Consider the following 26,328-nt stretch of genomic DNA (forward strand, 5'->3'; position numbering starts at 1 on the left):
AATTTCACTTTATTTATATTGATTTCACTGTGCAAAAGTCTTGGGCCCCTGAAAGTTGAACTAAAGGAAATTATTTGTATAGTAAGTGTTTATTTATAAAAAAAAATTATAATCTATTATATTTATGTATATTGTTATATATAATATTTATATATATATATATATATATATATATATATATAAATAACACCCACATAAATGGCCTTTGTTTGACTTTTAGGTGCCTTAGACTTTTGCAGTTATGTCTGGGTGAGGGACAAAATAAATTGTATATATATATTTACATATATTCAATGTGTTTTTATTACTTATATTTTATTATTTTATTTATTACATATACTTTTGATATGTTTTCCACTTTGTACTGTGTAGGTTGGGAAGCCCCAAATAGATAAGCCTACATTATATATCCAGTTCAGATTTAAGTCAGCATTCGTTAGAAAATGTTAGAAATGAAGGAAATCGATTGCCATGTTTCAAAAACCAATTACCCTGATTCAGTTCAGTTAGGTAATTTTTCTATCCTGAGTTGATATGCTTTACATGTATATTTCTTTGGTTGATTAAACCCAAATGTATGCAGCTCCCATCCCCCATATAATTCAAATCTATATTGAATAAATGATGGATGCACACATTGTACCCACCTAGAAGCAGCTTAATCAAAACTTGAGAAAAAAAAGCCGTAATTACTTTGACTCACTCCACAGTATTAATCTGAACATTCTTTCCATAAAGGTCAGCTATGAACATTGAACAGTTGATAGTTCATCTTTATAATCTGTGTCCCATAAGGCACGCTGGACAGTGGTCAAACGTAGAGCATGTAAAGGATCGGGTGCCATTTGAGATGCAACAAACACAGCCCGACGATCTAGGGTGCCTTTGAAAAAGGACTCATTTGTCTGTCAGATTCCAGCACGGCGCAAAATTGGCCCAAAATGTCTGTGTAGGTGGAGGTGGATGATGCATGGCAGACATGTCTTGTGTAATTGCCGGGGTGGGATTTTGAGGAGTTGACATTAATGAAACAATGGGTTGTCTGTTCCCCAATGTGTGTGGACTGTGGAGTGTAAGCCAGGTCTTGTCTGTTTGTGGGTTGGACAAGACAGACAGTCTCCATGGCAAGCAGACGATGTAAACAGATCATTTCTGTTGTTGTGTTGTACTTGTTGGCCTGCTGCTTTGTTCATGCGGTTTGTACTACACTTATTGGTTGTTTTGAACACTGTAAAATTATTTTGAAGAAGTTGTCTTTTTGTATGCCAATGCTTGACATTTTAAACGGTTTCATAGATGTTTCTTAATTAGAACATCCTGTTGTTGCAGCAATAGTAAAAAGAAATGTAGCTAGTTTATTCTACGTTTAGAATGTCTTATCAATATCAAGTTTTTGTTATGAACTGAAATTATGTTGTGTATTTTTTTGTATTTATTTCTTTTGCATCACAACTTTTAGCTGGCACTTTCACTTTTCCTAAAATTAGCAAACGCTGTGAAAAAAATAAATGGAGAAGGAACCAAGCAGGCCTAGTTCAGCCGGCCCGCAATTAGAAGTGAGGAATGTTGTTGCACTCCCTGGATTCAAACCTGGATCCTCCACATGAGAGACTGTGTCTTTAAAAACTCCACATTTGAATATTTTACTAGACACCAGTAAGCATTGTGTTAAAATGACTAACGTTTCTAATTAAGTTTACCTCCACCAAAAATAGCATATATGAATTGTATGGCTTTTGCCACTGGTCGTTTTAACAGCTTATTAGCCAGTAATAGGCTTACTAGTATCTACTAACTTACTACTTGGAATAGTCATAAGAATTGAGCAATTTCCAGCGAGACTGAAAATGAACTTTACCCTGCCAAAGCTATTAAATTTCATGGCACAACAATGTTCGTTTTTCTTTCATTCGTGAATGACATTGATACAATAACTATCAATATAGGTGACGATAACTGACTTTTTTGTCAAGTGAAAAGATAAAAGAATCGTGGAAACCCCAACTCTTTTACTGCCCAAAGGGTTGTGATCTAGCCTATATTACCCCAAAAAGTAGGCTTACTATAACATAGCTACTGAAGGTTGTAGCCAGCAAAGTTTTTGGCTATCCAGAACAAATCCTAATGCATAATTTGTTTAGACTGTGACAAGATTCAAACGCAGGACCTCTTGATTGGCAGTCCACATCTCTAACCACTATGCTATTTAACAAGCGGTAGTCAGTCAGTCAGTCACTCAGTAAGAGACATTCGCTCTCCTTGGCCGGCTCCGCTTTCGTGGTCCAGCAAAAACATTGCCACTCTTGACTCTCATTAAGTGATACCTCATACCAATTTGAATCTTTGGATAAGTCATATGATATGTGGTTTCACAACCATGAGCATGCCCAACAATGCAATGATATTTTTCAATTTCACAACAAATTGAAAAATACACCAGAGCACTACATTACACAATGCAAATGACAGGAGTTTTATCTGTCCTTTAGTCAGATGTTTTCCTTTACTCTATTAGATACTGGTTGTGAAAAACAAGGGTTTTGGATAATACATGTACCTGTGTGTGTATTCATGATTGAGTGTGTGTTCTTGTTCTCTAGGCCTACATGCATGTGCCTGTATGTTTGCGTGTCTGAATAATGGAATCTACAGCCATCATTGTTTTCTGTGTTGACTTTGGAGTCGAGGTGTAGGCTGGAGGATCAGGCAGATTTCCTCAGGGCAGGGTGTGGTCTGTAACTCCAAACAGATTTCCACAACACAGCACAGGAGGGAGGGAGGGAGGGAAATGGGTGGGGATCTCCTATCCAGATTTGTATCCCCATCTAGTGGCAATTTTGCGAATGTCATGGTAATCTAATTGCAGTTAGCACATTCTTGTGAATCAGGATGTGTGTCATACAGTACTTATTCAGCTATATCAGATGCCTTTTTAACTTAATTTTTTTTTGTTACAGATTTGAATTGTTTGTCGATGGTATGAGTCAAGAGTATTTATGTTATGCCATATTTTGTTTTTCAGGAAAACAAAGGCAGAAACTCTTCAAAGAAATAAACCAGGGCAGAGACAGTACAAGAAAAGACACAGGTATTTCCCTGTTCCTTAAGAAAAACAACTCTTCTTTTTCACTTGATCATAACTTTCTTTCATTATGTGATTTCATAATGCACGTTCCAAATTGTTTTGGAACAAACATAAAATCAAGGACAGATTTTTTAGATTCAACTGACGAACAATAACTTCATCTTTCAGATTAATCTTGTAATGGAAAATGCAATATTAAAAAGCATTATTGTTATCATAACTTATATTGTTAAAAAATTGCTGTCATTATAGAATGGCTGAGGAGGAGGAAACGAGGGAGGTGCTTTTCCCTGATTGGTCGGGTCCAGAGACACAGGGACTGACCATTGAGCAGTCCGGTCTTGGAGAGATTTACGTCAAAGAGGTGAAAATGGAATCACCTGCTGGGCGCACAGGAAGAGTACATGAGGGTTTGTATTTTTTTCCTTCTTTTTAACATTCTCCCTTCTATAATAAATAACCTTGAATTATTTATTTACTTTTAATGAAGCACCAGATCTTTACATAATATACTACATCTATGAGTCGATTCAGAGTATGTTTCATGAAAAAAAGCTCTACTTTTTTTTTATGATGTCCATGTAACAGCCCTGGATTTAAAACATTTTAATGTTCTCTGTTGTCCTCTCATTAAGGTGATCAAATTGTGGGCGCTACGATCTATTTTGACAACATGAGTTCAGAGGAGACAGCAGAGCTTCTCAAGACCCTACACAAACACAAGGTTGGACTGAAACTACAAAACAAGGACAAGTCACCATGTCGTTCCCCGATGGGCACTCTGTCGCCATGCCGCTCTCCACTTGGAACCTTGACTTATGAAGGGAGGGGAAGGTTTGGAGGCTCCAGCCCGGACATCATCCTAGTATGTGGCTATGTTAACTTCTAAAACAAAATCTTAATGTATTTAGTTTGATATATTTTTTATGTGAACACCAGGGATAGGGCCAATTCTATTTGGATAACAGTCAATTCAGGGAGTACATACACTTGACGTGTTTATTGCAATTTGGTACACTATCTGTATTGACTGTAACTGATATGGGATTGATTCTTATCCTGATGAACACAGACTTTAATTGAAATTATCCATAAATATTGTCACACAGACTTACTGTCATGTCAAATATTCATATTGTTTATGATCAATTCAACAATAGTACTAAGTCATGTAGCACATTCATTCACTAATTATTTTACCCTCTTTTAACGATAACAGAGCGGAGATGATGAAGATTACAAGAGAATATATTCCAAGAAGATTAAGCCACGTCTGAAGTCTGAGGACCTGGCTGAGGGCGTGGATGTTCGTACCGAGCGTCACAGTAGCACAAGCAGTGATGGCAGTACGATCACAACCATTACCCGTCGCATCACTACCTACACTGTGGACATGCCAGGGGGCGTCGATGAGCAGCTTGAAGTAACAGGTCCAGAGTTCAAGGGGATACGATATGAGCAGTCAGGAGGAGGCAGCTCTGCTCAGATCAGAGTTCCACATGGAAGTGAAAACCCTTCAGGTATTAGAGGAGTTGGTATGGAGGGGGGTGCTTTTGAAGTAGGTGGGGATGGTGTTTCCCTGACTGGGCCACGGTTAACTAGCACCTCTGAGAAACACTGGAGCTCAGGAGGGGTTAAGACCACAATTATTTCAAGGGAGATTGAGGGGGGAGATGGTGGAGCAACAGGTATCCGATTCAAAGGACCTAGCTTTGGGACATCTGCATCAAAGAGTCAGGGAGAGTTTGGACCCTCAAGAATGGTTAAACAAGGAGACCAAAGTTTTCAGGTGTCAGGTGGCTCAAATGTGACCGTAAGAGAGAGCTTTGGTAGCAGTCAAGGTGGCAGTGCAGGAGAGTTTGACATGCCCTCAGCTGATTACCAAGCAGGATCAGTGAGTGTCACGGTCCCTGGAAGAACAACCAATATATCCTCCAGCTCCATATCATTGGGTAAAGGAGAGATCAGAGGAGTAGACTTTAATTTGCCTGGGAGAAGTAGTGCAGAATGGCAGGGTAGGGTTGGAGGTCCAGTGCCTGGGATAACCATTAGTGATCAACAGATAAGAGAGTCTGGGAAAATAGGTGTCTACGGGGGCAACCAGGGTGAGTTTTCCTCACCCAATGTGCCTGACATAGATATGGAGTTAAAGGGAGGAAAGCCATCAACAGACACAAGAGTGCCATCTCTTGATGTCAATATCTCAGGCATAAAGGAGTCTGGCTCAGTGGATATGTACATAAAAGGACCCTCAGTAAAAGGAAGTACAAATGAAAGTGAAAGCAAACTCAAAAGTGGCATCAAAATGCCATCCTTTGGACTGAACACTGGAGGTGCAGAGCAGGATTTAAATGTAAAACTACCGAAGGTGAAAGGTACAGTAGACATTTCTGTTCCTGGGGTAGATGTGTCAGGCCCATCTATGAATGTGGAAGGAAAGCAGATAGGTGGTATGGACATCAAAGCACCAAATGTAGACATTAAATGTACAAGTATTGATGTGAAAGGTCCAGAAGGTGGTTTCAAGATGCCCAAAGAGAAGATGCCCTCTTTTGGAGTTAAAGGAGTCAGCCTTGAAAGTTCTCATGTTGATGTCAACATACCAAAAGGAGAGATAGACATCAAGGCTCCCAAAGTTGACATTAAAGGTCCATCAATATCTGGAGCAAAGATCTCAATGCCTGATGTGGATGTAAATCTGAAAGGTTCAAAGGTTCAGGGAGATGTGAATGTGTCAGTGCCAAAGGTAGAAAGAGACATCAAGGCACCTAAATTAGACATTAAAGGTTCAGGTGTTGATATTGAAGGCCCAGAAGGTGGGTTCAAGATGCCAAAAGTAAAGAAGCCATCATTTGGAATCAAAGGAGCTGGGCTTGAGGGTCCTAATGTTGATGTCAACATACCAAAAGCTGAAATAGACATCAAGGCTCCCAAAGTTGACATTAAAGGGCCATCAATATCTGGACCAAAGATCTCAATGCCTGACGTGGACATGAATCTGAAAGGTTCAAAGGTTAAGGGAGATGTGAATGTGTCAGTGCCAAAGATAGAAGGTGGTATCAAAGCCCCCAAAGTAGACATTAAGGGTTCAAGTCTTGACATTGAAGGCCCTGAAGGTGGTTTCAAGTTGCCCAAAGTAAAGACGGCCTCATTTGGAATCAAAGGATCTGGACTTGAGGGTCCTAATGTTGATGTCAACATACCAAAAACAAATATAGACATCAAGGATCCTAAAGTTGACATCAAAGGTCCATCAATATCTGGAACCAAGATCTCAATGCAAGATATTGATATCAACATGAAAGGGCCAAAGGTGAAGGGAGATATTGATGTATCAGTCCCAAAGATAGAAGGAGACATCAAAGCACCCAAAGTAGACATTGAAGGTCCAGATGTTGACATTGAGGGTCCTTCAGGAGGATTTAAGATGCCAAAGATGAAGATGCCAACATTTGGATTCAAAGGACCTAAAGTGGAGGTTCCAGATGTTGATGTTAAACTACCAAAAGCAGACATTGACATCAAGGCACCCAAGGTGGACATCAAAGGTCCTGAAATAGACGTTGAAGGGCCTGATGGTAAAATCAAAGGGCCACATATCAAGATGCCATCAATTTCAGGGCCCAAGATCTCAATGCCAGATGTTGATTTCAACCTGAAAGGGCCAAAGGTGAAGGGAGATGTTGACGTGTCAGTACCAAAGATAGAAGGAGACATCAAAGCACCTAAAGTAGACATTGAAGGTCCAGATATTGACATTGAGGGTCCTTCAGGAGGATTTAAGATGCCGAAGATGAAGATGCCAACATTTGGATTCAAAGGACCTAAAGTGGAGGGTCCAGATGTTGATGTTAAACTACCAAAAGCAGACATTGACATCAAGGCACCCAAGGTGGACATCCAAGGTCCTGAAATAGACGTTGAAGGGCCTGATGGTAAAATCAAAGGGCCACATATCAAGATGCCATCAATTTCAGGGCCCAAGATCTCAATGCCAGATGTTGATTTCAACCTTAAAGGGCCAAAGATTAAGGGAGATGTTGACGTGTCAGTACCAAAGATAGAAGGAGACATCAAAGCACCTAAAGTAGACATTGAAGGTCCAGATATTGACATTGAGGGTCCTTCAGGAGGATTTAAGATGCCAAAGATGAAGATGCCAACATTTGGATTCAAAGGACCTAAAGTGGAGGGTACAGATGTTGATGTTAAACTACCAAAAGCAGACATTGACATCAAGGCACCCAAGGTGGACATCCAAGGTCCTGAAATAGATGTTGAAGGGCCTGATGGTAAAATCAAAGGGCCACATATCAAAATGCCATCAATTTCAGGGCCCAAGATCTCAATGCCAGATGTTGATTTCAACCTTAAAGGGCCAAAGGTGAAGGGAGATGTTGACGTGTCAGTACCAAAGATAGAAGGAGACATCAAAGCACCTAAAGTAGACATTGAAGGTCCAGATATTGACATTGAGGGTCCTTCAGGAGGATTTAAGATGCCGAAGATGAAGATGCCAACATTTGGATTCAAAGGACCTAAAGTGGAGGGTCCAGATGTTGATGTTAAACTACCAAAAGCAGACATTGACATCAAGGCACCCAAGGTGGACATCCAAGGTCCTGAAATAGACGTTGAAGGGCCTGATGGTAAAATCAAAGGGCCACATATCAAGATGCCATCAATTTCAGGGCCCAAGATCTCAATGCCAGATGTTGATTTCAACCTTAAAGGGCCAAAGGTGAAGGGAGATGTTGACGTGTCAGTACCAAAGATAGAAGGAGACATCAAAGCACCTAAAGTAGACATTGAAGGTCCAGATGTTGGCATTGAGGGTCCTTCAGGAGGATTTAAAATGCCAAAGATGAAGATGCCATCATTTGGTCTCAAGGGAACTAAAGTTGAGGGTCCAGATGTTGACATTAATCTCCCAAAAGCAGACGTTGATATTAAGGCACCCAAAGTGGACATTAAAGGTCCAGAACTAAGTATCGAAGGGACTGAAGGTAAAGTCAAAGGGCCACAATTCAAAACGCCATCAATTCAGGGGCCCAAGATCTCAGTGCCAGATGTTGATATCAACCTTAAAGGGCCAAAGTTTAAGGGAGATGTTGATGTGTCAGCACCAAAGATAGAAGGAGACATCAAAGCACCGAAAGTAGACATTGAAGGACCAGATATTGACATTGAGGGTCCTTCAGGAGGATTTAAGATGCCAAAAATGAAGATGCCCTCATTTGGATTCAAGGGACCTAAAGTAGAGGGTCCAGAGGTTGATGTTAAACTACCAAAAGCAGACATTGACATCAAGTCACCCAAGGTGGACATCCAAGGTCCGGAACTAGACGTTGAAGGGCCTGATGGTAAAATCAAAGGGCCACATTTCAAGATGCCATCCATGTCTGGGCCCAAGATCTCAATGCCAGATGTTGATTTCAACCTTAAAGGGCCAAAGGTGAAGGGAGATGTTGACGTGTCTGTACCAAAGATAGAAGGAGACATCAAAGCACCGAAAGTAGACATTGAAGGACCAGATATTGATATTGAGGGTCCTTCAGGAGGATTTAAGATGCCAAAAATGAAGATGCCCTCATTTGGATTCAAGGGACCTAAGGTAGAGGGTCCAGAGGTTGATGTTAAATTACCAAAAGCTGACATTGACATCAAGGCACCCAAGGTGGACATCCAAGGTCCTGAACTAGACGTTGAAGGGCCTGATGGTAAAATCAAAGGGCCACATTTCAAGATGCCATCCATGTCTGGGCCCAAGATCTCAATGCCAGATGTTGATTTCAACCTGAAAGGGCCAAAGGTGAAGGGAGATGTTGATGTGTCAGTACCAAAGATAGAAGGAGACATCAAAGCACCTAGAGTAGATATTGAAGGTCCAGACATTGACATTGAGGGTCCTTCAGGAGGATTTAAGATGCCAAAGATGAAGATGCCAACATTTGGATTCAAGGGACCTAAAGTGGAGGGTCCAGATGTTGATGTTAAACTACCAAAAGCAGACATTGACATCAAGGCACCCAAGGTGGACATCCAAGGTCCAGAACTAGACGTTGAAGGGCCTGATGGTAAAATCAAAGGGCCACATTTCAAGATGCCATCCATGTCTGGGCCCAAGATCTCAATGCCTGATGTTGATTTCAACCTGAAAGGGCCAAAGGTGAAGGGAGATGTTGACGTGTCTGTACCAAAGATAGAAGGAGACATCAAAGCACCGAAAGTAGACATTGAAGGACCAGATATTGACATTGAGGGTCCTTCAGGAGGATTTAAGATGCCAAAAATGAAGATGCCCTCATTTGGATTCAAGGGACCTAAGGTAGAGGGTCCAGAGGTTGATGTTAAATTACCAAAAGCAGACATTGACATCAAGTCACCCAAGGTGGACATCCAAGGTCCTGAACTAGACGTTGAAGGGCCTGATGGTAAAATCAAAGGGCCACATTTCAAGATGCCATCCATGTCTGGGCCCAAGATCTCAATGCCAGATGTTGATTTCAACCTTAAAGGGCCAAAGGTGAAGGGAGATGTTGACGTGTCTGTACCAAAGATAGAAGGAGACATCAAAGCACCGAAAGTAGACATTGAAGGACCAGATATTGACATTGAGGGTCCTTCGGGAGGATTTAAGATGCCAAAAATGAAGATGCCCTCATTTGGATTCAAAGGACCTAAAGTGGAGGGTCCAGATGTTGATGTTAAACTACCAAAAGCAGACATTGACATCAAGGGACCCAAGGTGGACATCCAAGGTCCCGAACTAGACATTGAAGGGCCTGACGGCAAAGTCAAAGGGCCACATTTCAAGATGCCATCTATTTCAGGGCCCAAGATCTCAATGCCAGATGTTGATTTCAACCTGAAAGGACCAAAGATGAAGGGAGATGTTGACGTGTCACTACCAAAGATAGAAGGAGATATCAAAGCACCGAAAGTAGACATTGAAGGTCCAGATATTGACATTGAGGGTCCTTCAGGAGGATTTAAGATGCCAAAGATGAAGATGCCCTCATTTGGATTCAAGGGACCTAAAGTAGAGGGTCCAGATGTTGATGTTAAACTACCAAAAGCAGACATTGACATCAAGTCACCCAAGGTGGACATCCAAGGTCCTGAACTAGACATCGAAGGGCCTGATGGTAAAATCAAAGGGCCACATTTTAAGATGCCATCAATTTCAGGGCCCAAGATCTCAATGCCAGATGTTGATTTCAATCTTAAAGGTCCAAAGATGAAGGGAGATGTTGACTTGTCAGTACCAAAGATAGGAGATATCAAAGCACCGAAAGTGGACATTGAAGGTCCAGATGTTGAAATTGAGGGTCCTTCAGGAGGATTTAAGATGCCAAAGATGAAGATGCCATCATTTGGATTCAAAGGACCTAAAGTGGAGGGTCCAGATGTTGATGTCAAACTACCAAAAGCAGACATTGACATCAAGGCACCCAAGGTTGACATCCAAGGTCCCGAACTAGACATTGAAGGGCCTGACGGTAAAGTCAAAGGGCCACATTTCAAGATGCCATCAATTTCAGGGCCCAAGATCTCAATGCCAGATGTTGATTTTAACCTGAAAGGTCCAAAGATGAAGGGAGATTTTGATGTGTCAGTACCAAAGATAGAAGGAGAAATCAAAGCACCTAAAGTAGACTTTGAAGGTCCAGATATTGACATTGACAGTCCGTCAGGGGGATTTAAGATGCCAAAGATGAAGATGCCATCATTTGGATTCAAAGGACCTAAAGTAGAGGGTCCAGATGTTGATGTTAAACTACCAAAAGCAGACATTGACATCAAAGCACCCAAGGTGGACATTCAAGGTCCTGAACTAGACGTTGAAGGGCCTGATGGGAAAATCAAAGGGCCACATTTCAAGATGCCATCAATATCAGGGCCCAAGATCTCAATGCCAGATGTTGATTTCAACTTGAAAGGGCCAAAAGTGAAAGGAGATGTTGATGTGTCAGTACCAAAGATAGAAGGAGACTTAAAAGCACCCAAAGTAGACATTGAAGGTCCAGATATTGACATTGAGGGTCCTTCAGGAGGATTTAAGATGCCAAAAATGAAGATGCCCTCATTTGGATTTAAGGGACCTAAAGTAGAGGGTCCAGATGTTGATGTTAAACTACCAAAAGCAGACATTGACATCAAGGCACCCAAGGTTGACATCCAAGGTCCCGAACTAAACATTGAAGGGCCTGACGGTAAAGTCAAAGGGCCACATTTCAAGATGCCATCAATTTCAGGGCCCAAGATCTCAATGCCAGATGTTGATTTCAACCTGAAAGGGCCAAAGGTGAAGGGAGATGTTGATGTGTCAATACCAAAGATAGAAGGAGACATCAAAGCACCCAAAGTAGATATTGAAGGTCCAGATGTTGACATTGAGGGTCCTTCAGGAGGATTTAAGATGCCAAAAATGAAGATGCCATCACTCGGATTTAAAGGACCTAAAGTGGAGGGTCCAAATGTTGATGTTAAACTATCAAAAGCAGACATTGACATTAAGGCACCCAAGGTGGACATCCAAGGTCCTGAACTAGACATTGAAGGGCCTGATGGTAAAATCAAAGGGCCACATTTCAAGATGCCATCAATTTCAGGGCCCAAGATCTCAATGCCAGATGTTGATTTCAACCTTAAAGGTCCAAAGATGAAGGGAGATGTTGACGTGTCACTACCAAAGATAGAAGGAGATATCAAAGCACCGAAAGTGGACATTGAAGGTCCAGATGTTGAAATTGAGGGTCCTTCAGGAGGATTTAAGATGCCAAAAATGAAGATGCCATCATTTGGATTCAAAGGACCTAAAGTGGAAGGTCCAGATGTTGATGTTAAACTACCAAAAGCAGACATTGACATCAAGGCACCCAAGGTTGACATCCAAGGTCCCGAACTAGACATTGAAGGGCCTGACGGTAAAATCAAAGGGCCACATTTCAAGATGCCATCAATTTCAGGGCCCAAGATCTCAATGCCAGATGTTGATTTCAACCTGAAAGGGCCAAAGGTGAAGGGAGATGTTGAAGTGTCTGTACCAAAGATAGAAGGAGATATCAAAGCACCGAAAGTAGACATTGAAGGACCAGATGTTGAAATTGAGGGTACTTCAGGAGGATTTCAGATGCCAAAGATGAAGATGCCATCATTTGGATTTAAAGGACCTAAAGTGGAGGGTCCAGATATTGATGTTAAACTACCAAAAGCAGACATTGACATCAAGGCACCCAAGGTTGACATCCAAGGTCCTGAACTAGACATTGAAGGGCCTGACGGTAAAGTCAAAGGGCCACATTTCAAGATGCCATCAATTTCAGGGCCCAAGATCTCAATGCCAGATGTGGATTTCAACCTGAAAGGACCAAAGATGAAAGGAGATATTGATGTGTCAGTGCCAAAAATAGAAGGAGACATCAAAGCACCTAAAGTAGACTTTGAAGGTCCAGATGTTGACATTGACAGTCCGTCAGGGGGATTTAAGATGCCAAAGATGAAGATGCCATCATTTGGATTCAAAGGACCTAAAGTGGAGGGTCCAGATGTTGATGTTAAACTACCAAAAGCAGACATTGACATAAAAGCACCCAAGGTGGACATCCAAGGTCCTGAACTAGACGTTGAAGGGCCTGATGGTAAAATCAAAGGGCCACATTTCAAGATGCCATCAATATCAGGGCCCAAGATCTCAATGCCCGATGTTGATTTCAACCTGAAAGGGCCAAAGGTGAAGGGAGATCTTGATGTGTCAGTACCAAAGATAGAAGGAGACTTCAAAGCACCCAAAGTAGACATTGAAGGTCCAGATATTGACATTGAGGGTCCTTCAGGAGGTTTTAAGATGCCAAAGATGAAGATGCCATCATTTGGATTCAAAGGACCTAAAGTGGAGGGTCCAGATGTTGATGTTAAACTACCAAAAGCAGACATTGACATAAAAGCACCCAAGGTGGACATACAAGGTCCTGAACTAGACGTTGAAGGGCCTGATGGTAAAATCAAAGGGCCACATTTCAAGATGCCATCAATATCAGGGCCCAAGATCTCAATGCCAGATGTTGATTTCAACCTGAAAGGGCCAAAGGTGAAGGGAGATGTTGATGTGTCAGTACCAAAGATAGAAGGAGACTTCAAAGCACCCAAAGTAGACATTGAAGGTCCAGATATTGACATTGAGGGTCCTTCAGGAGGTTTTAAGATGCCAAAGATGAAGATGCCATCATTTGGATTCAAAGGACCTAAAGTGGAGGGTCCAGATGTTGATGTTAAACTACCAAAAGCAGACATTGACATAAAAGCACCCAAGGTGGACATCCAAGGTCCTGAACTAGACGTTGAAGGGCCTGATGGTAAAATCAAAGGGCCACATTTCAAGATGCCATCAATATCAGGGCCCAAGATCTCAATGCCAGATGTTGATTTCAACCTGAAAGGGCCAAAGGTGAAGGGAGATGTTGATGTGTCAGTACCAAAGATAGAAGGAGACTTAAAAGCACCCAAAGTAGACATTGAAGGTCCAGATATTGACATTGAGGGTCCTTCAGGAGGTTTTAAAATGCCAAAGATGAAGATGCCATCATTTGGATTCAAAGGACCTAAAGTGGAGGGTCCAGATATTGATGTTAAACTACCAAAAGCAGACATTGACATCAAGGCACCCAAGGTGGACATCCAAGGTCCTGAACTAGACGTTGAAGGGCCTGATGGTAAAATCAAAGGGCCACATTTCAAGATGCCATCAATATCAGGGCCCAAGATCTCAATGCCAGATGTTGATTTCAACCTGAAAGGGCCAAAGGTGAAGGGAGATGTTGATGTGTCAGTACCAAAGATAGAAGGAGACTTAAAAGCACCCAAAGTAGACATTGAAGGTCCAGATATTGACATTGAGGGTCCTTCAGGAGGTTTTAAAATGCCAAAGATGAAGATGCCATCATTTGGATTCAAAGGACCTAAAGTGGAGGGTCCAGATATTGATGTTAAACTACCAAAAGCAGACATTGACATCAAGGCACCCAAGGTGGACATCCAAGGTCCTGAACTAGACATTGAAGGGCCTGATGGTAAAATCAAAGGGCCACATTTCAAGATGCCATCCATGTCAGGGCCCAAGATCTCAATGCCAGATGTTGATTTCAACCTGAAAGGTCCAAAGATGAAGGGAGATTTTGATGTGTCAGTGCCAAAGATAGAAGGAGATATCAAAGCACCGAAAGTTGACATTGAGGGTCCAGATGTGGACGTTGAAGGTCTTTCAGGAGGGTTTAAAATGCCAAAGATGAAGATGCCATCATTTGGATTCAAGGGACCTAAAGTGGAGGGTCCAGATATTGATGTTAAACTACCAAAAGCAGACATTGACATCAAGGCACCCAAGGTGGACATCCAAGGTCCTGAACTAGACATTGAAGGGCCTGATGGTAAAATCAAAGGGCCACATTTCAAGATGCCATCCATGTCAGGGCCCAAGATCTCAATGCCAGATGTTGATTTCAACCTGAAAGGGCCAAAGGTGAAGGGAGATCTTGATGTGTCAGTACCAAAGATAGAAGGAGACTTAAAAGCACCCAAAGTAGACATTGAAGGTCCAGATATTGACATTGAGGGTCCTTCAGGAGGTTTTAAAATGCCAAAGATGAAGATGCCATCATTTGGATTCAAAGGACCTAAAGTGGAGGGTCCAGATATTGATGTTAAACTACCAAAAGCAGACATTGACATCAAGGCACCCAAGGTGGACATCCAAGGTCCTGAACTAGACATTGAAGGGCCTGATGGTAAAATCAAAGGGCCACATTTCAAGATGCCATCCATGTCAGGGCCCAAGATCTCAATGCCAGATGTTGATTTCAACCTGAAAGGTCCAAAGATGAAGGGAGATTTTGATGTGTCAGTGCCAAAGATAGAAGGAGATATCAAAGCACCGAAAGTTGACATTGAGGGTCCAGATGTGGACGTTGAAGGTCTTTCAGGAGGGTTTAAAATGCCAAAAATGAAGATGCCCTCATTTGGATTCAAGGGACCTAAAGTGGAGGGTCCAGATATTGATGTTAAACTACCAAAAGCAGACATTGACATCAAGGCACCCAAGGTGGACATCCAAGGTCCTGAACTAGACATTGAAGGGCCTGATGGTAAAATCAAAGGGCCACATTTCAAGATGCCATCCATGTCAGGGCCCAAGATCTCAATGCCAGATGTTGATTTCAACCTGAAAGGGCCAAAGGTGAAGGGAGATCTTGATGTGTCAGTACCAAAGATAGAAGGAGACTTCAAAGCACCCAAAGTAGACATTGAAGGTCCAGATATTGACATTGAGGGTCCTTCAGGAGGTTTTAAGATGCCAAAGATGAAGATGCCATCATTTGGATTCAAAGGACCTAAAGTGGAGGGTCCAGATATTGATGTTAAACTACCAAAAGCAGACATTGACATCAAGGCACCCAAGGTGGACATCCAAGGTCCTGAACTAGACATTGAAGGGCCTGATGGTAAAATCAAAGGGCCACATTTCAAGATGCCATCCATGTCAGGGCCCAAGATCTCAATGCCAGATGTTGATTTCAACCTGAAAGGTCCAAAGATGAAGGGAGATTTTGATGTGTCAGTGCCAAAGATAGAAGGAGATATCAAAGCACCGAAAGTTGACATTGAAGGTCCAGATGTGGACGTTGAAGGTCTTTCAGGAGGGTTTAAAATGCCAAAGATGAAGATGCCATCATTTGGATTCAAGGGACCTAAAGTGGAGGGTCCAGATATTGATGTTAAACTACCAAAAGCAGACATTGACATCAAGGCACCCAAGGTGGACATCCAAGGTCCTGAACTAGACATTGAAGGGCCTGATGGTAAAATCAAAGGGCCACATTTCAAGATGCCATCCATGTCAGGGCCCAAGATCTCAATGCCAGATGTTGATTTCAACCTGAAAGGGCCAAAGGTGAAGGGAGATCTTGATGTGTCAGTACCAACGATAGAAGGAGACTTCAAAGCACCCAAAGTAGACATTGAAGGTCCAGATATTGACATTGAGGGTCCTTCAGGAGGTTTTAAGATGCCAAAGATGAAGATGCCATCATTTGGATTCAAAGGACCTAAAGTGGAGGGTCCAGATATTGATGTTAAACTACCAAAAGCAGACATTGACATCAAGGCACCCAAGGTGGACATCCAAGGTCCTGAACTAGACATTGAAGGGCCTGATGGTAAAATCAAAGGGCCACATTTCAAGATGCCATCCATGTCAGGGCCCAAGATCTCAATGCCAGATGTTGATTTCAACCTGAAAGGTCCAAAGATGAAAGGAGACATTGAAGTGTCTGTTCCAAAAATAGAAGGAGACATCAAAGCACCTAAAGTAGACATTGAAGGTCCAGATGTTGACATTGAGGGTCCTTCCGGAGGATTTAAGATGCCAAAGATGAAGATGCCAACATTTGGAATCAAGGGAGCTAAAGTGGAGGGTACAGATGTTGATGTTAAACTACCAAAAGCAGACATTGACATCAAGGCTCCCAAGGTGGACATCCAAGGTCCTGAACTAGACATTGAAGGGCCTGACGGTAAAATCAAAGGGCCACATTTCAAGATGCCTTCCATTTCAGGGCCCAAGATCTCAATGCCAGATGTTGATTTTAACCTGAAAGGTCCAAAGATGAAGGGAGATTTTGATGTGTCAGTGCCAAAGATAGAAGGAGATATCAAAGCACCGAAAGTTGACATTGAAGGTCCAGATGTGGACGTTGAAGGTCTTTCAGGAGGGTTTAAAATGCCAAAGATGAAGATGCCATCATTTGGATTCAAGGGACCTAAAGTGGAGGGTCCAGATGTTGATGTAAAACTTCCAAAAGCTGACATTGACATCAAGGCACCCAAAGTGAACATCCAAGGACCCGAACTAGACATTGAAGGGCCTGACGGTAAAATCAAGGGGCCACATTTCAAGATGCCATCAATTTCAGGGCCCAAGATCTCAATGCCAGATGTCGATTTCAACCTGAAAGGGCCAAAGGTGAAGGGAGATGTTGACGTGTCAGTGCCAAAGATAGAAGGAGACATCAATGCACCCAAAATTGACATTGAAGGTCCAGATGTTGACATTGAAGGTCTTTCAGGAGGATTTAAAATGCCAAAGATGAAAATCCCCTCAATGTCTGGCCCCAAAATATCAATGCCTGATGTTGATTTCAATCTCAAAGCGCCAACATTGAAGGGTGGAGTTGAGGGAGATATGAGTTTACCCAAAGCAGAAATTGATGGTGTTGATATATCAGTGGATAGTCCTGAGATTTCACCTAAGAAATCAAAGTTCAAAATGCCCAAGTTTGGATTCAAAGGGCCTAAAGTCAAAACTCCTGAAATTGATGTAAAACTTGCGAAACCAGATATAAATATCAAAGGACCTAAAGTTACTTCTCCCGATCTTGAGGTTGACATTGGCGCTACAAGCCCTAAAGTCAAAGGATCCAAGTTTAAAATGCCTAAATTTGGATTCAAAGGCCCAAAAGTAGAGATACCAGATGTTGATATTAACCTTCCTAAAACAGAAATTGATATCAAGACACCAGACATCGACATTAAAAGTCCCGAACTGGACATTGAAAGCCCTGATGGCAAAATAAAAGGACCAAAATTCAAGATGCCATCCATGTCAGGACCAAAGATGTCAATGCCTGATGTGGATTTTAACCTGAAAGGTCCTAAGGTAAAGGGAGATTTTGATATGTCAGTCCCCAAGATTGAAGGAGATCTGAAATCCCCCAAAATAAACATTGAAGGTCCAGATGTTGATATTGAAGGTTCAGGAGGGTTTAAGATGCCAAAAATGAAGATGCCATCATTTGGATTCAAAGGACCTAAACTGGAAGGTCCGGATTTCGATGTCAACATTCCCAAACCTGACATTAATATTGAGGGTTCAGACATTAACATTAAAAGCCCAGAATTGGACATTGAAGGCCCAGACGGTAAAATCAAAGGGCCCAAATTCAAGATGCCATCAATATCTGGACCAAAGATCTCCATGCCTGATATGGATGTTAATCTAAAAGGTCCAAAGGTGAAAGGAGATTTCGATGTGTCCATACCCAAGATTGAAGGAGACCTCAAAACGCCACAACTAGACATGGAAGGTCCAGATGTTGATATGGAAGTTTCAGGAGGATTTAAGATGCCAAAGATGAAAATGCCATCATTTGGATTCAAAGGACCAAAACTTGAGGGTCCAGATGTTGATGTCAACCTTCCTAAAGCTGACATTAATGTTGAAGGCCCTAATTTTGAGATCAAAGGTCCAGAATTAGACATTGAAGGCCCAGACGGTAAAATCAAAGGACCCAAATTCAAAATGCCATCAATATCTGGACCAAAGATCTCTATGCCCGATGTGGATTTCAACCTGAAAGGCCCTAAGGTGAAGGGAGACTTTGATATGTCAGTCCCCAAAATGGAAGGAGATCTGAAAACCCCCAAAGTAAACATTGAAAGTCCTGATGTTGACATAGAAGGTTCAGGAGGGTTCAAGATGCCAAAAATGAAAATGCCATCATTTGGAGTCAAAGGACCAAAACTTGAGGGTCCAGATGTCAATGTCAACCTTCCCAAAGCTGACTTTAATATTCATGGTCCTGATGTTGACATCAAAAGTCCAGGATTAGATATTGAAGGCCCGGATGGTAAAATCAAAGGACCCAAATTTAAGATGCCATCACTATCCGGACCACAAATCTCCATGCCTGATATGGACTTCAACCTGAAAGGTCCTAAGGTGAAGGGAGGTGTTGACATGTCAGGAGACCTCAAAGCACCAAAAATGGACATTGAAGGTCCAGATGTTGACATTGAAGGTTCAGGAGGATTTAAGATGCCAAAGATGAAGATGCCTTCTTTCGGATTCAAAGGACCTAAACTGGAGGGTCCAGATGTTGATGTCAATCTTCCCAAAGCTGACATTGATATTGAGGGTCCTGATGTTAAACTCAAAGGTCCAGAACTAGACATTGAAGGTCCAGATGGAAAAATTAAAGGACCTAAATTCAAGATGCCATCCATATCTGGACCACACATCTCCATGCCTGATATGGACTTCAACTTGAAAGGTCCTAAGTTGAAGGGAGGTGTTGACATTTCAGGAGACCTCAAAGCACCAAAATTAGACATTGAAGTTCCAGACGTTGACATTGAAGGTTCAGGAGGATTTAAGATGCCAAAGATGAAGATGCCATCATTTGGATTCAAAGGACCTAAGCTGGAGGGTCCAGATGTTGATGTCAACCTTCCCAAAGCTGACATTGATATTGAGGGTCCTGATGTTAAACTGAAAGGTCCAGAGCTTGACATTGAAGGCCCGGATGGTAAAATCAAAGGACCCAAATTTAAGATGCCATCACTATCCGGACCACAAATCTCCATGCCTGATATGGACTTCAACCTGAAAGGTCCTAAGGTGAAAGGAGGTGTTGACATGTCAGGAGACCTCAAAGCACCAAAAATGGACATTGAAGGTCCAGATGTTGACATTGAAGGTTCAGGAGGATTTAAGATGCCAAAGATGAAGATGCCTTCTTTCGGATTAAAAGGACCTAAACTGGAGGGTCCAGATGTTGATGTCAATCTTCACAAAGGTGACATTAATATTGAGGGTCCTGATGTTAAACTCAAAGGTCCAGAGCTTGACATTGAAGGTCCAGATGGAAAAATCAAAGGACCTAAATTCAAGATGCCATCCATATCCGGACCACACATCTCCATGCCTGATATGGACTTCAACTTGAAAGGTCCTAAGGTGAAGGGAGGTGTTGACATTTCAGGAGATCTCAAAGCACCAAAATTAGACATTGAAGTTCCAGACGTTGACATTGAAGGTTCAGGAGGATTTAAGATGCCAAAGATGAAGATGCCATCATTTGGATTCAAAGGACCTAAGCTGGAGGGTCCAGATGTTGATGTCAACCTTCCCAAAGCTGACATTGATATTGAGGGTCCTGATGTTAAACTGAAAGGTCCAGAGCTTGACATTGAAGGCCCGGATGGTAAAATCAAAGGACCCAAATTTAAGATGCCATCACTATCCGGACCACAAATCTCCATGCCTGATATGGACTTCAACTTGAAAGGTCCTAAGGTGAAGGGAGGTGTTGACATGTCAGGAGACCTCAAAGCACCAAAAATGGACATTGAAGGTCCAGATGTTGACATTGAAGGTTCAGGAGGATTTAAGATGCCAAAGATGAAGATGCCTTCTTTCGGATTCAAAGGACCTAAACTGGAGGGTCCAGATGTTGATGTCAATCTTCACAAAGGTGACATTAATATTGAGGGTCCTGATGTTAAACTCAAAGGTCCAGAACTAGACATTGAAGGTCCAGATGGAAAAATCAAAGGACCTAAATTCAAGATGCCATCCATATCCGGACCACACATCTCCATGCCTGATATGGACTTCAACTTGAAAGGTCCTAAGGTGAAGGGAGGTGTTGACATTTCAGGAGACGTCAAAGCACCAAAATTAGACATTGAAGGTCCAGATGTTGACATTGAAGGTTCAGGAGGATTTAAAATGCCAAAGATGAAAATGCCATCATTTGGAATGAAAGGACCTAAACTGGAAGGTCCAGATGTTGATGTCAATGTTCCCAAAGCTGATTTTAATATTCAGGGACCTGATCTTGATATCAAAGGTCCAGAACTGGACATTGAAGGTCCAGATGGTAAAATCAAAGGTCCCAAATTCAAAATGCCAACAATATCTGGACCAAAGATCTCCATGCCTGATATGGACTTCAATTTGAAAGGTCCAAAGGTGAAGGGTGGTGTTGACATGTCAGGAGACCTGAAAGCACCCAAAATGGATGTTGAAGTTCCAGATGTTGACATAGAAAGTTCAGGAGGATTTAAGATGCCAAAGATGAAGATGCCATCCTTTGGATTCAAAGGACCTAAATTGGAGGGTCCAGATGTTGATGTCAACCTTCCCAAAGCTGACATCAATATTGAGGGTCCTGATGTTGACATCAAAGGTCCAGAATTAGACATTGAAGGTCCAGATGGTAAAATCAAAGGACCCAAATTCAAGATGCCATCAATATCTGGACCAAAGATCTCCATGCCTGATATTGACTTCAACTTGAAAGGTCCCAAGGTGAAGGGAGATTTAGACGTGTCAGTCCCCAAGATTGAAGGAGATCTGAAAGCACCCAAAGTAGACATTGAAGGACCAGATGTTGACATTGAAGGCTCAGGAGGATTTAAGATGCCAAAGATGAAGATGCCATCCTTTGGATTCAAAGGACACAAAATTGATGGTCCTGATGTTGACGTTGACCTTCCTAAAGCTGACATTGACATAAAGGGACCAAATGTTGACATCAAAAGTCCAGAACTTGACATTGAAGTCCCTCATGGTAAAATCAAAGGTTCAAAATTCAAGATGCCTGATGTTGGCTTTCATATGAAAACTCCTAAGTTAAAGGGAGATTTAGATTTGTCAGGGCCCAAGGTAGAAGGAGACATTAAAGCACCGAAAGTAGACCTCAAAGCACCAAAAGTAGATATTGAAAGTCCAGAATTAGACATTGATGGAGCTGATGGTAAAATCAAAGGACCAAAATTCAAAATGCCATCAATATCAGGTCCAAACATCTCAATGCCTGATGTAGACTTTAATCTGAAAGGTCCAAAGGTGAAGGGAGATTTTGATATGTCAGGAGACGTCAAAGTCCCCAAAGTAGACATTGAAGGCCCAGATGTTGACATAGAAGGTTCAGGAGGATTTAAGATGCCAAAGATGAAGATGCCATCATTTGGCTTCAAGGGACCTAAAATGGAGGGTCCAGACGTGGATGTCAACCTTCCCAAAGCTGGCCTTAATATTGAGGGTCCTGATGTTGACATTAAAGGTCCAGAACTGAACATTGAAGGTCCAGATGGTAAAATCAAAGGGCCCAAATTCAAGATGCCATCAATATCCGGACCAAAGATATCCATGCCTGATATGGACTTCAACTTGAAAGGTCCTAAGGTGAAGGGAGATTTAGATGTGTCAGTCCCCAAGATTGAAGGAGATCTGAAAGCACCCAATGTAAACATTGAGGGACCAGATGTTGACATTGAAGGTTCAGGAGGTTTTAAGATGCCAAAGATGAAGATGCCTTCCTTTGGATTGAAAGGACCTAAACTAGAGGGTCCAGATGTCGATCTCAACCTACCCAAAGGTGACGTTAACATTGAGGGACCTGAATTCAACATCAAAGGTGCCGAATTTGACATTGAAGGCCCTGATGGTAAAATCAAAGGGCCCAAATTCAAGATGCCATCAATATCTGGACCAAAGATATCCATGCCTGATATGGACTTCAACTTGAAAGGTCCTAAGGTGAAGGGAGATTTTGATGTGTCAGTCCCAAAGATTGAAGGAGATCTGAAAACACCAAAAGTAAACATTGAGGGACCAGATGTTGACATTGAAGGCTCAGGAGGAGGATTAAAAATGCCAAAGATGAAGATGCCTTCCTTTGGATTGAAAGGACCTAAACTAGAGGGTCCAGATGTCGATCTCAACCTACCCAAAGGTGACGTTAACATTGAGGGACCTGAATTCAACATCAAAGGTGCCGAATTTGACATTGAAGGCCCTGATGGTAAAATCAAAGGGCCCAAATTCAAGATGCCATCAATATCTGGACCAAAGATATCCATGCCTGATATGGACTTCAACTTGAAAGGTCCTAAGGTGAAGGGAGATTTTGATGTGTCAGTCCCAAAGATTGAAGGAGATCTGAAAACACCAAAAGTAAACATTGAGGGACCAGATGTTGACATTGAAGGCTCAGGAGGATTAAAAATGCCAAAGATGAAGATGCCTTCCTTTGGATTGAAAGGACCTAAACTAGAGGGTCCAGATGTCGATCTCAACCTACCCAAAGGTGACGTTAAGATTGAGGGACCTGAATTCAACATCAAAGGTGCCGAATTTGACATTGAAGGCCCTGATGGTAAAATCAAAGGGCCCAAATTCAAGATGCCATCAATATCTGGACCAAAGATATCCATGCCTGATATGGACTTCAACTTGAAAGGTCCTAAGGTGAAGGGAGATTTTGATGTGTCAGTCCCAAAGATTGAAGGAGATCTGAAAACACCAAAAGTAAACATTGAGGGACCAGATGTTGACATTGAAGGCTCAGGAGGATTAAAAATGCCAAAGATGAAGATGCCTTCCTTTGGATTCAAGGGACCTACACTGGGGAGTCCTGATGCTGATATTAACCTGCATAAAGCTGACATTGACATTAAGGGACCTAGTGTTGACATTTCGCCCCCAGATCTGAACGTCAGACGGCCTGAAGGAAAATTGTCAGGTGGGTCCGTTGATATGGGAAGTCCCAGTGTCAGCATTGAAAAACCAAATATCAAGTTTCCAAAGTTTAAAGGTCCCACATTTGGAATTAAATCTGCAGAAGCTGAAGGGCCTGAACTGGACATTTCTGGTGGAAAGTTGGATGTAAACACCCCTGGTGTCGACCTAAACCTAGGGGATCCAAATATCAAAGGACCTAAATTCAAGGCACAAAAGTTCCACATGGGAGGCAAGAACCCCAAAGTAGATGTTCAGTTGCCAGAGGTTGACAGTAGTCTTGATGTTGGTGATGACATTAATGTGAAAGGAAGGAAAGGAAAATTCAAACTACCCAAAATGAAAGGAAAAGCTAAGAAACCTGATATAGATATTGATGTTGAAACATCAGGAGCTGAATTGGAAGTTGATTCGCCTGAGCTTCACCTGAAAGGAGCAAAGGTAAAGAAACCCTTCTTTGGCAAACTTAATTTCCCTGATGTGGAATTTGATGTAAAATCTCCTAAAGTTAAAAGTGATAGCTTAGCCTCTGGAAAAGTGCCTTCCGGGAGTCTACATGGCAATATAGAAGGTACGGGTGTAAATGTGGAAGTCCCAGATTTAAAAACATCAAAAATGAAAATTCAAGGGATGAATATCAAAGGAACACAGGGAAATGTTCATGATGCTGACATAAATGTAAATGTACAAAATCTAAAAGGAGATGCAAACCTCTCAGGAGGTATAACAGGTCCTAAGATAGATATTGGAGGAGTAGGAGGAGCAGAAGTGGACTCAAATGTTTCAGGGTCTGGTGGACTACAATTCCCAGAGTTCCAAGTATCATTCCAAAAAACCAAAGTTCCAAAGTTTGGCATTGCTTTGCCTAAATTGGAAGGACCAGAAATGGGAATAGATGTTCATGCAGAATCAGGAGGACAGACAGCAGTGGGGGGTGGAAAGATAGAGGGGCAGCCTTCTGCAGTTAGTGGTAGTGTAAGTTGTCAGAGTCTGGAGCTGCAAAGCCCAGATGTGAAGCACAGCGGTGGGAAAGTAAAGGTCAAGATGCCAAGGTTCGGTTTTGGCAAGTCAAAAGCAAAGGGAGGTAGCGCAGCTGATCTTAGCCTCCAGGGGCCGGACACAGAACTAAGGGCCAGTGGTAGCAGTGGTGTTAAAGGCTCCAAAGAGTTGAGTTTAAGTCATGGGGAGTTGGTAAGTGGGAAGATGTCAGTTGAGGGAGGATCTGGAATTAGTGTGTCCCCTAAGAGCAAGTCAGCCTCCCTGGATCTGTTTAAGAAATCAAGGCATCGGTCTTCCTCTGTTGCAAGTGATGAGGGAGGTCTGGCTGCCTCTTCCCCATCAAGTCACTTAAGTGCTGAAGGTGGTGACATCTCTGTAGATGTTGGTGGAGGCAAGGTGAAAGGAAAGAAGGGCAAGTTAAAGTTTGGCACCTTTGGTGGTTTTGGCTCAAAGACAAAGGGCTCGTATGAAGTGGCTCTGGGTGAGGATAGTGAAGCAAGAATAGAGGGAATGGGGGGTGTATCTTTACCCTCTAAAAAGTCCAGAATCTCTTCATCATCCAGCAGCGACAGTGGGACTAGAGGTGGTTTCCATTTTCCCAAACTCGAGTTGTCTGTGTCACCAAAGAAATAAATTTTGAATTATAAACTCTCTCATGTACAAACCTGTGCTCTGAATCACAACATCCCTATCTGCTCAAGCATTTCAAACTTGCCAGAATATTCTATCTCATCTCATTAAGTTGTGCACATGTGCACATACAACAATAACTGTTAATTCACTTTGGACTTTTCCATCAAATTCTTGCTAATTAAAATGGGGTACATGAGATTGTTTAGAATACCATTGAACTGTAAATAAGATGAATCTGTATTGTAATATTAAGTATTGTCTTTGTACATAGTCAAAATTTATTGAACATATTACCATCTCACCAAATTCATACCAATACCAAACTCACATATTTAGTCCAAGTGTCTCATTGAATTCTGTTAAATTGCATATTGTTAAGACTTGGTGTGGTATTTTTGTATCCAGGGGGTCAATTGCACAAAATAATATGGAATACATTTTTATTTTAAAGATTGTTATGTTTATATACAAATACATACAGCAAAAACAACACCTTTTTCTTTTTATGTATGAAATGTTTACTTGGATTTTGAAGCTTTGGATATATAATCATTGCAGAACCTATTTACTCAACATAAAGCCAACCCTGTATAACATTCTATCAAGAGTGACAATGCTGTTAAAGACCATACTTGCAACTAAAAACAATGTTTCTGTAAACTGTAAACCCTATTAACTGCTGTTATTAATTTTGGAGACACATTTATTTCTTTTCTTTGTTTCTACATCCACATTGCTACTAGACATTTCTAGTATCAAAGTGGTTCAACGCTTCATTTGAATTCAAATCAAATGACCAAAAGGACAGTGCAAATTGTAAAATGGTACAGTATATGGTGATGAATGAATTCAAATATAGGGGATTTTGTAAAGAAATTAAAGAAGTATTGCAAATTATTAATTATTAATGTTGGCATTGTATTGCGTTCAGGTGGGTATGTCTCTCCCCCTCTCTCATTCTCACACATATTCTTTCACTTAATGCAACACTTGTTGCACTCTTTATATTTAGGTGACTATCTTCAATAAAGAGTTGCTCTATATTTGTACTTGTATAGGTTAACAAATATCTGAAATGTTAATAACAGAGCTGAACATGTCCTTGCTTTTATTTGATGTAGTTGGAGATTTTCTGAGCCTATTATGTTTTATGTGTGCATTCTGCTAAATAAATCAAATAAACAGTTGAGCTTCTAATTGTCTCATTTATTATGATCTATTGTTGTCAAACTGGTACTAAAACAAAGTT

The 26,328-nt window shown here is 41.7% G+C and overlaps 1 protein-coding gene across 2 annotated transcripts in view; it reads left to right on the forward strand.

The window, feature by feature from the left end:
* ahnak (AHNAK nucleoprotein) overlaps positions 1–26,276 on the forward strand; it is a 43,022-nt gene extending 16,746 nt beyond the window's left edge. For both annotated transcript variants that reach the window (XM_029119304.2, XM_029119303.2), the window contains exons 3-6: positions 3,023–3,088; positions 3,338–3,495; positions 3,721–3,950; positions 4,305–26,276. In XM_029119304.2, coding sequence (XP_028975137.2) covers positions 3,339–3,495; positions 3,721–3,950; positions 4,305–25,079 — 21,162 coding nt within the window. In that variant the 5' untranslated portion in view covers positions 3,023–3,088; position 3,338 and the 3' untranslated portion in view covers positions 25,080–26,276. The remainder of the gene's footprint in view (positions 1–3,022; positions 3,089–3,337; positions 3,496–3,720; positions 3,951–4,304) is intronic.
* Positions 26,277–26,328: the final 52 nt, after the last annotated feature.

Source organism: Esox lucius, chromosome 4 (assembly GCF_011004845.1).
Source record: "Esox lucius isolate fEsoLuc1 chromosome 4, fEsoLuc1.pri, whole genome shotgun sequence".
Taxonomy (NCBI): Eukaryota; Metazoa; Chordata; class Actinopteri; order Esociformes; family Esocidae; genus Esox; species Esox lucius.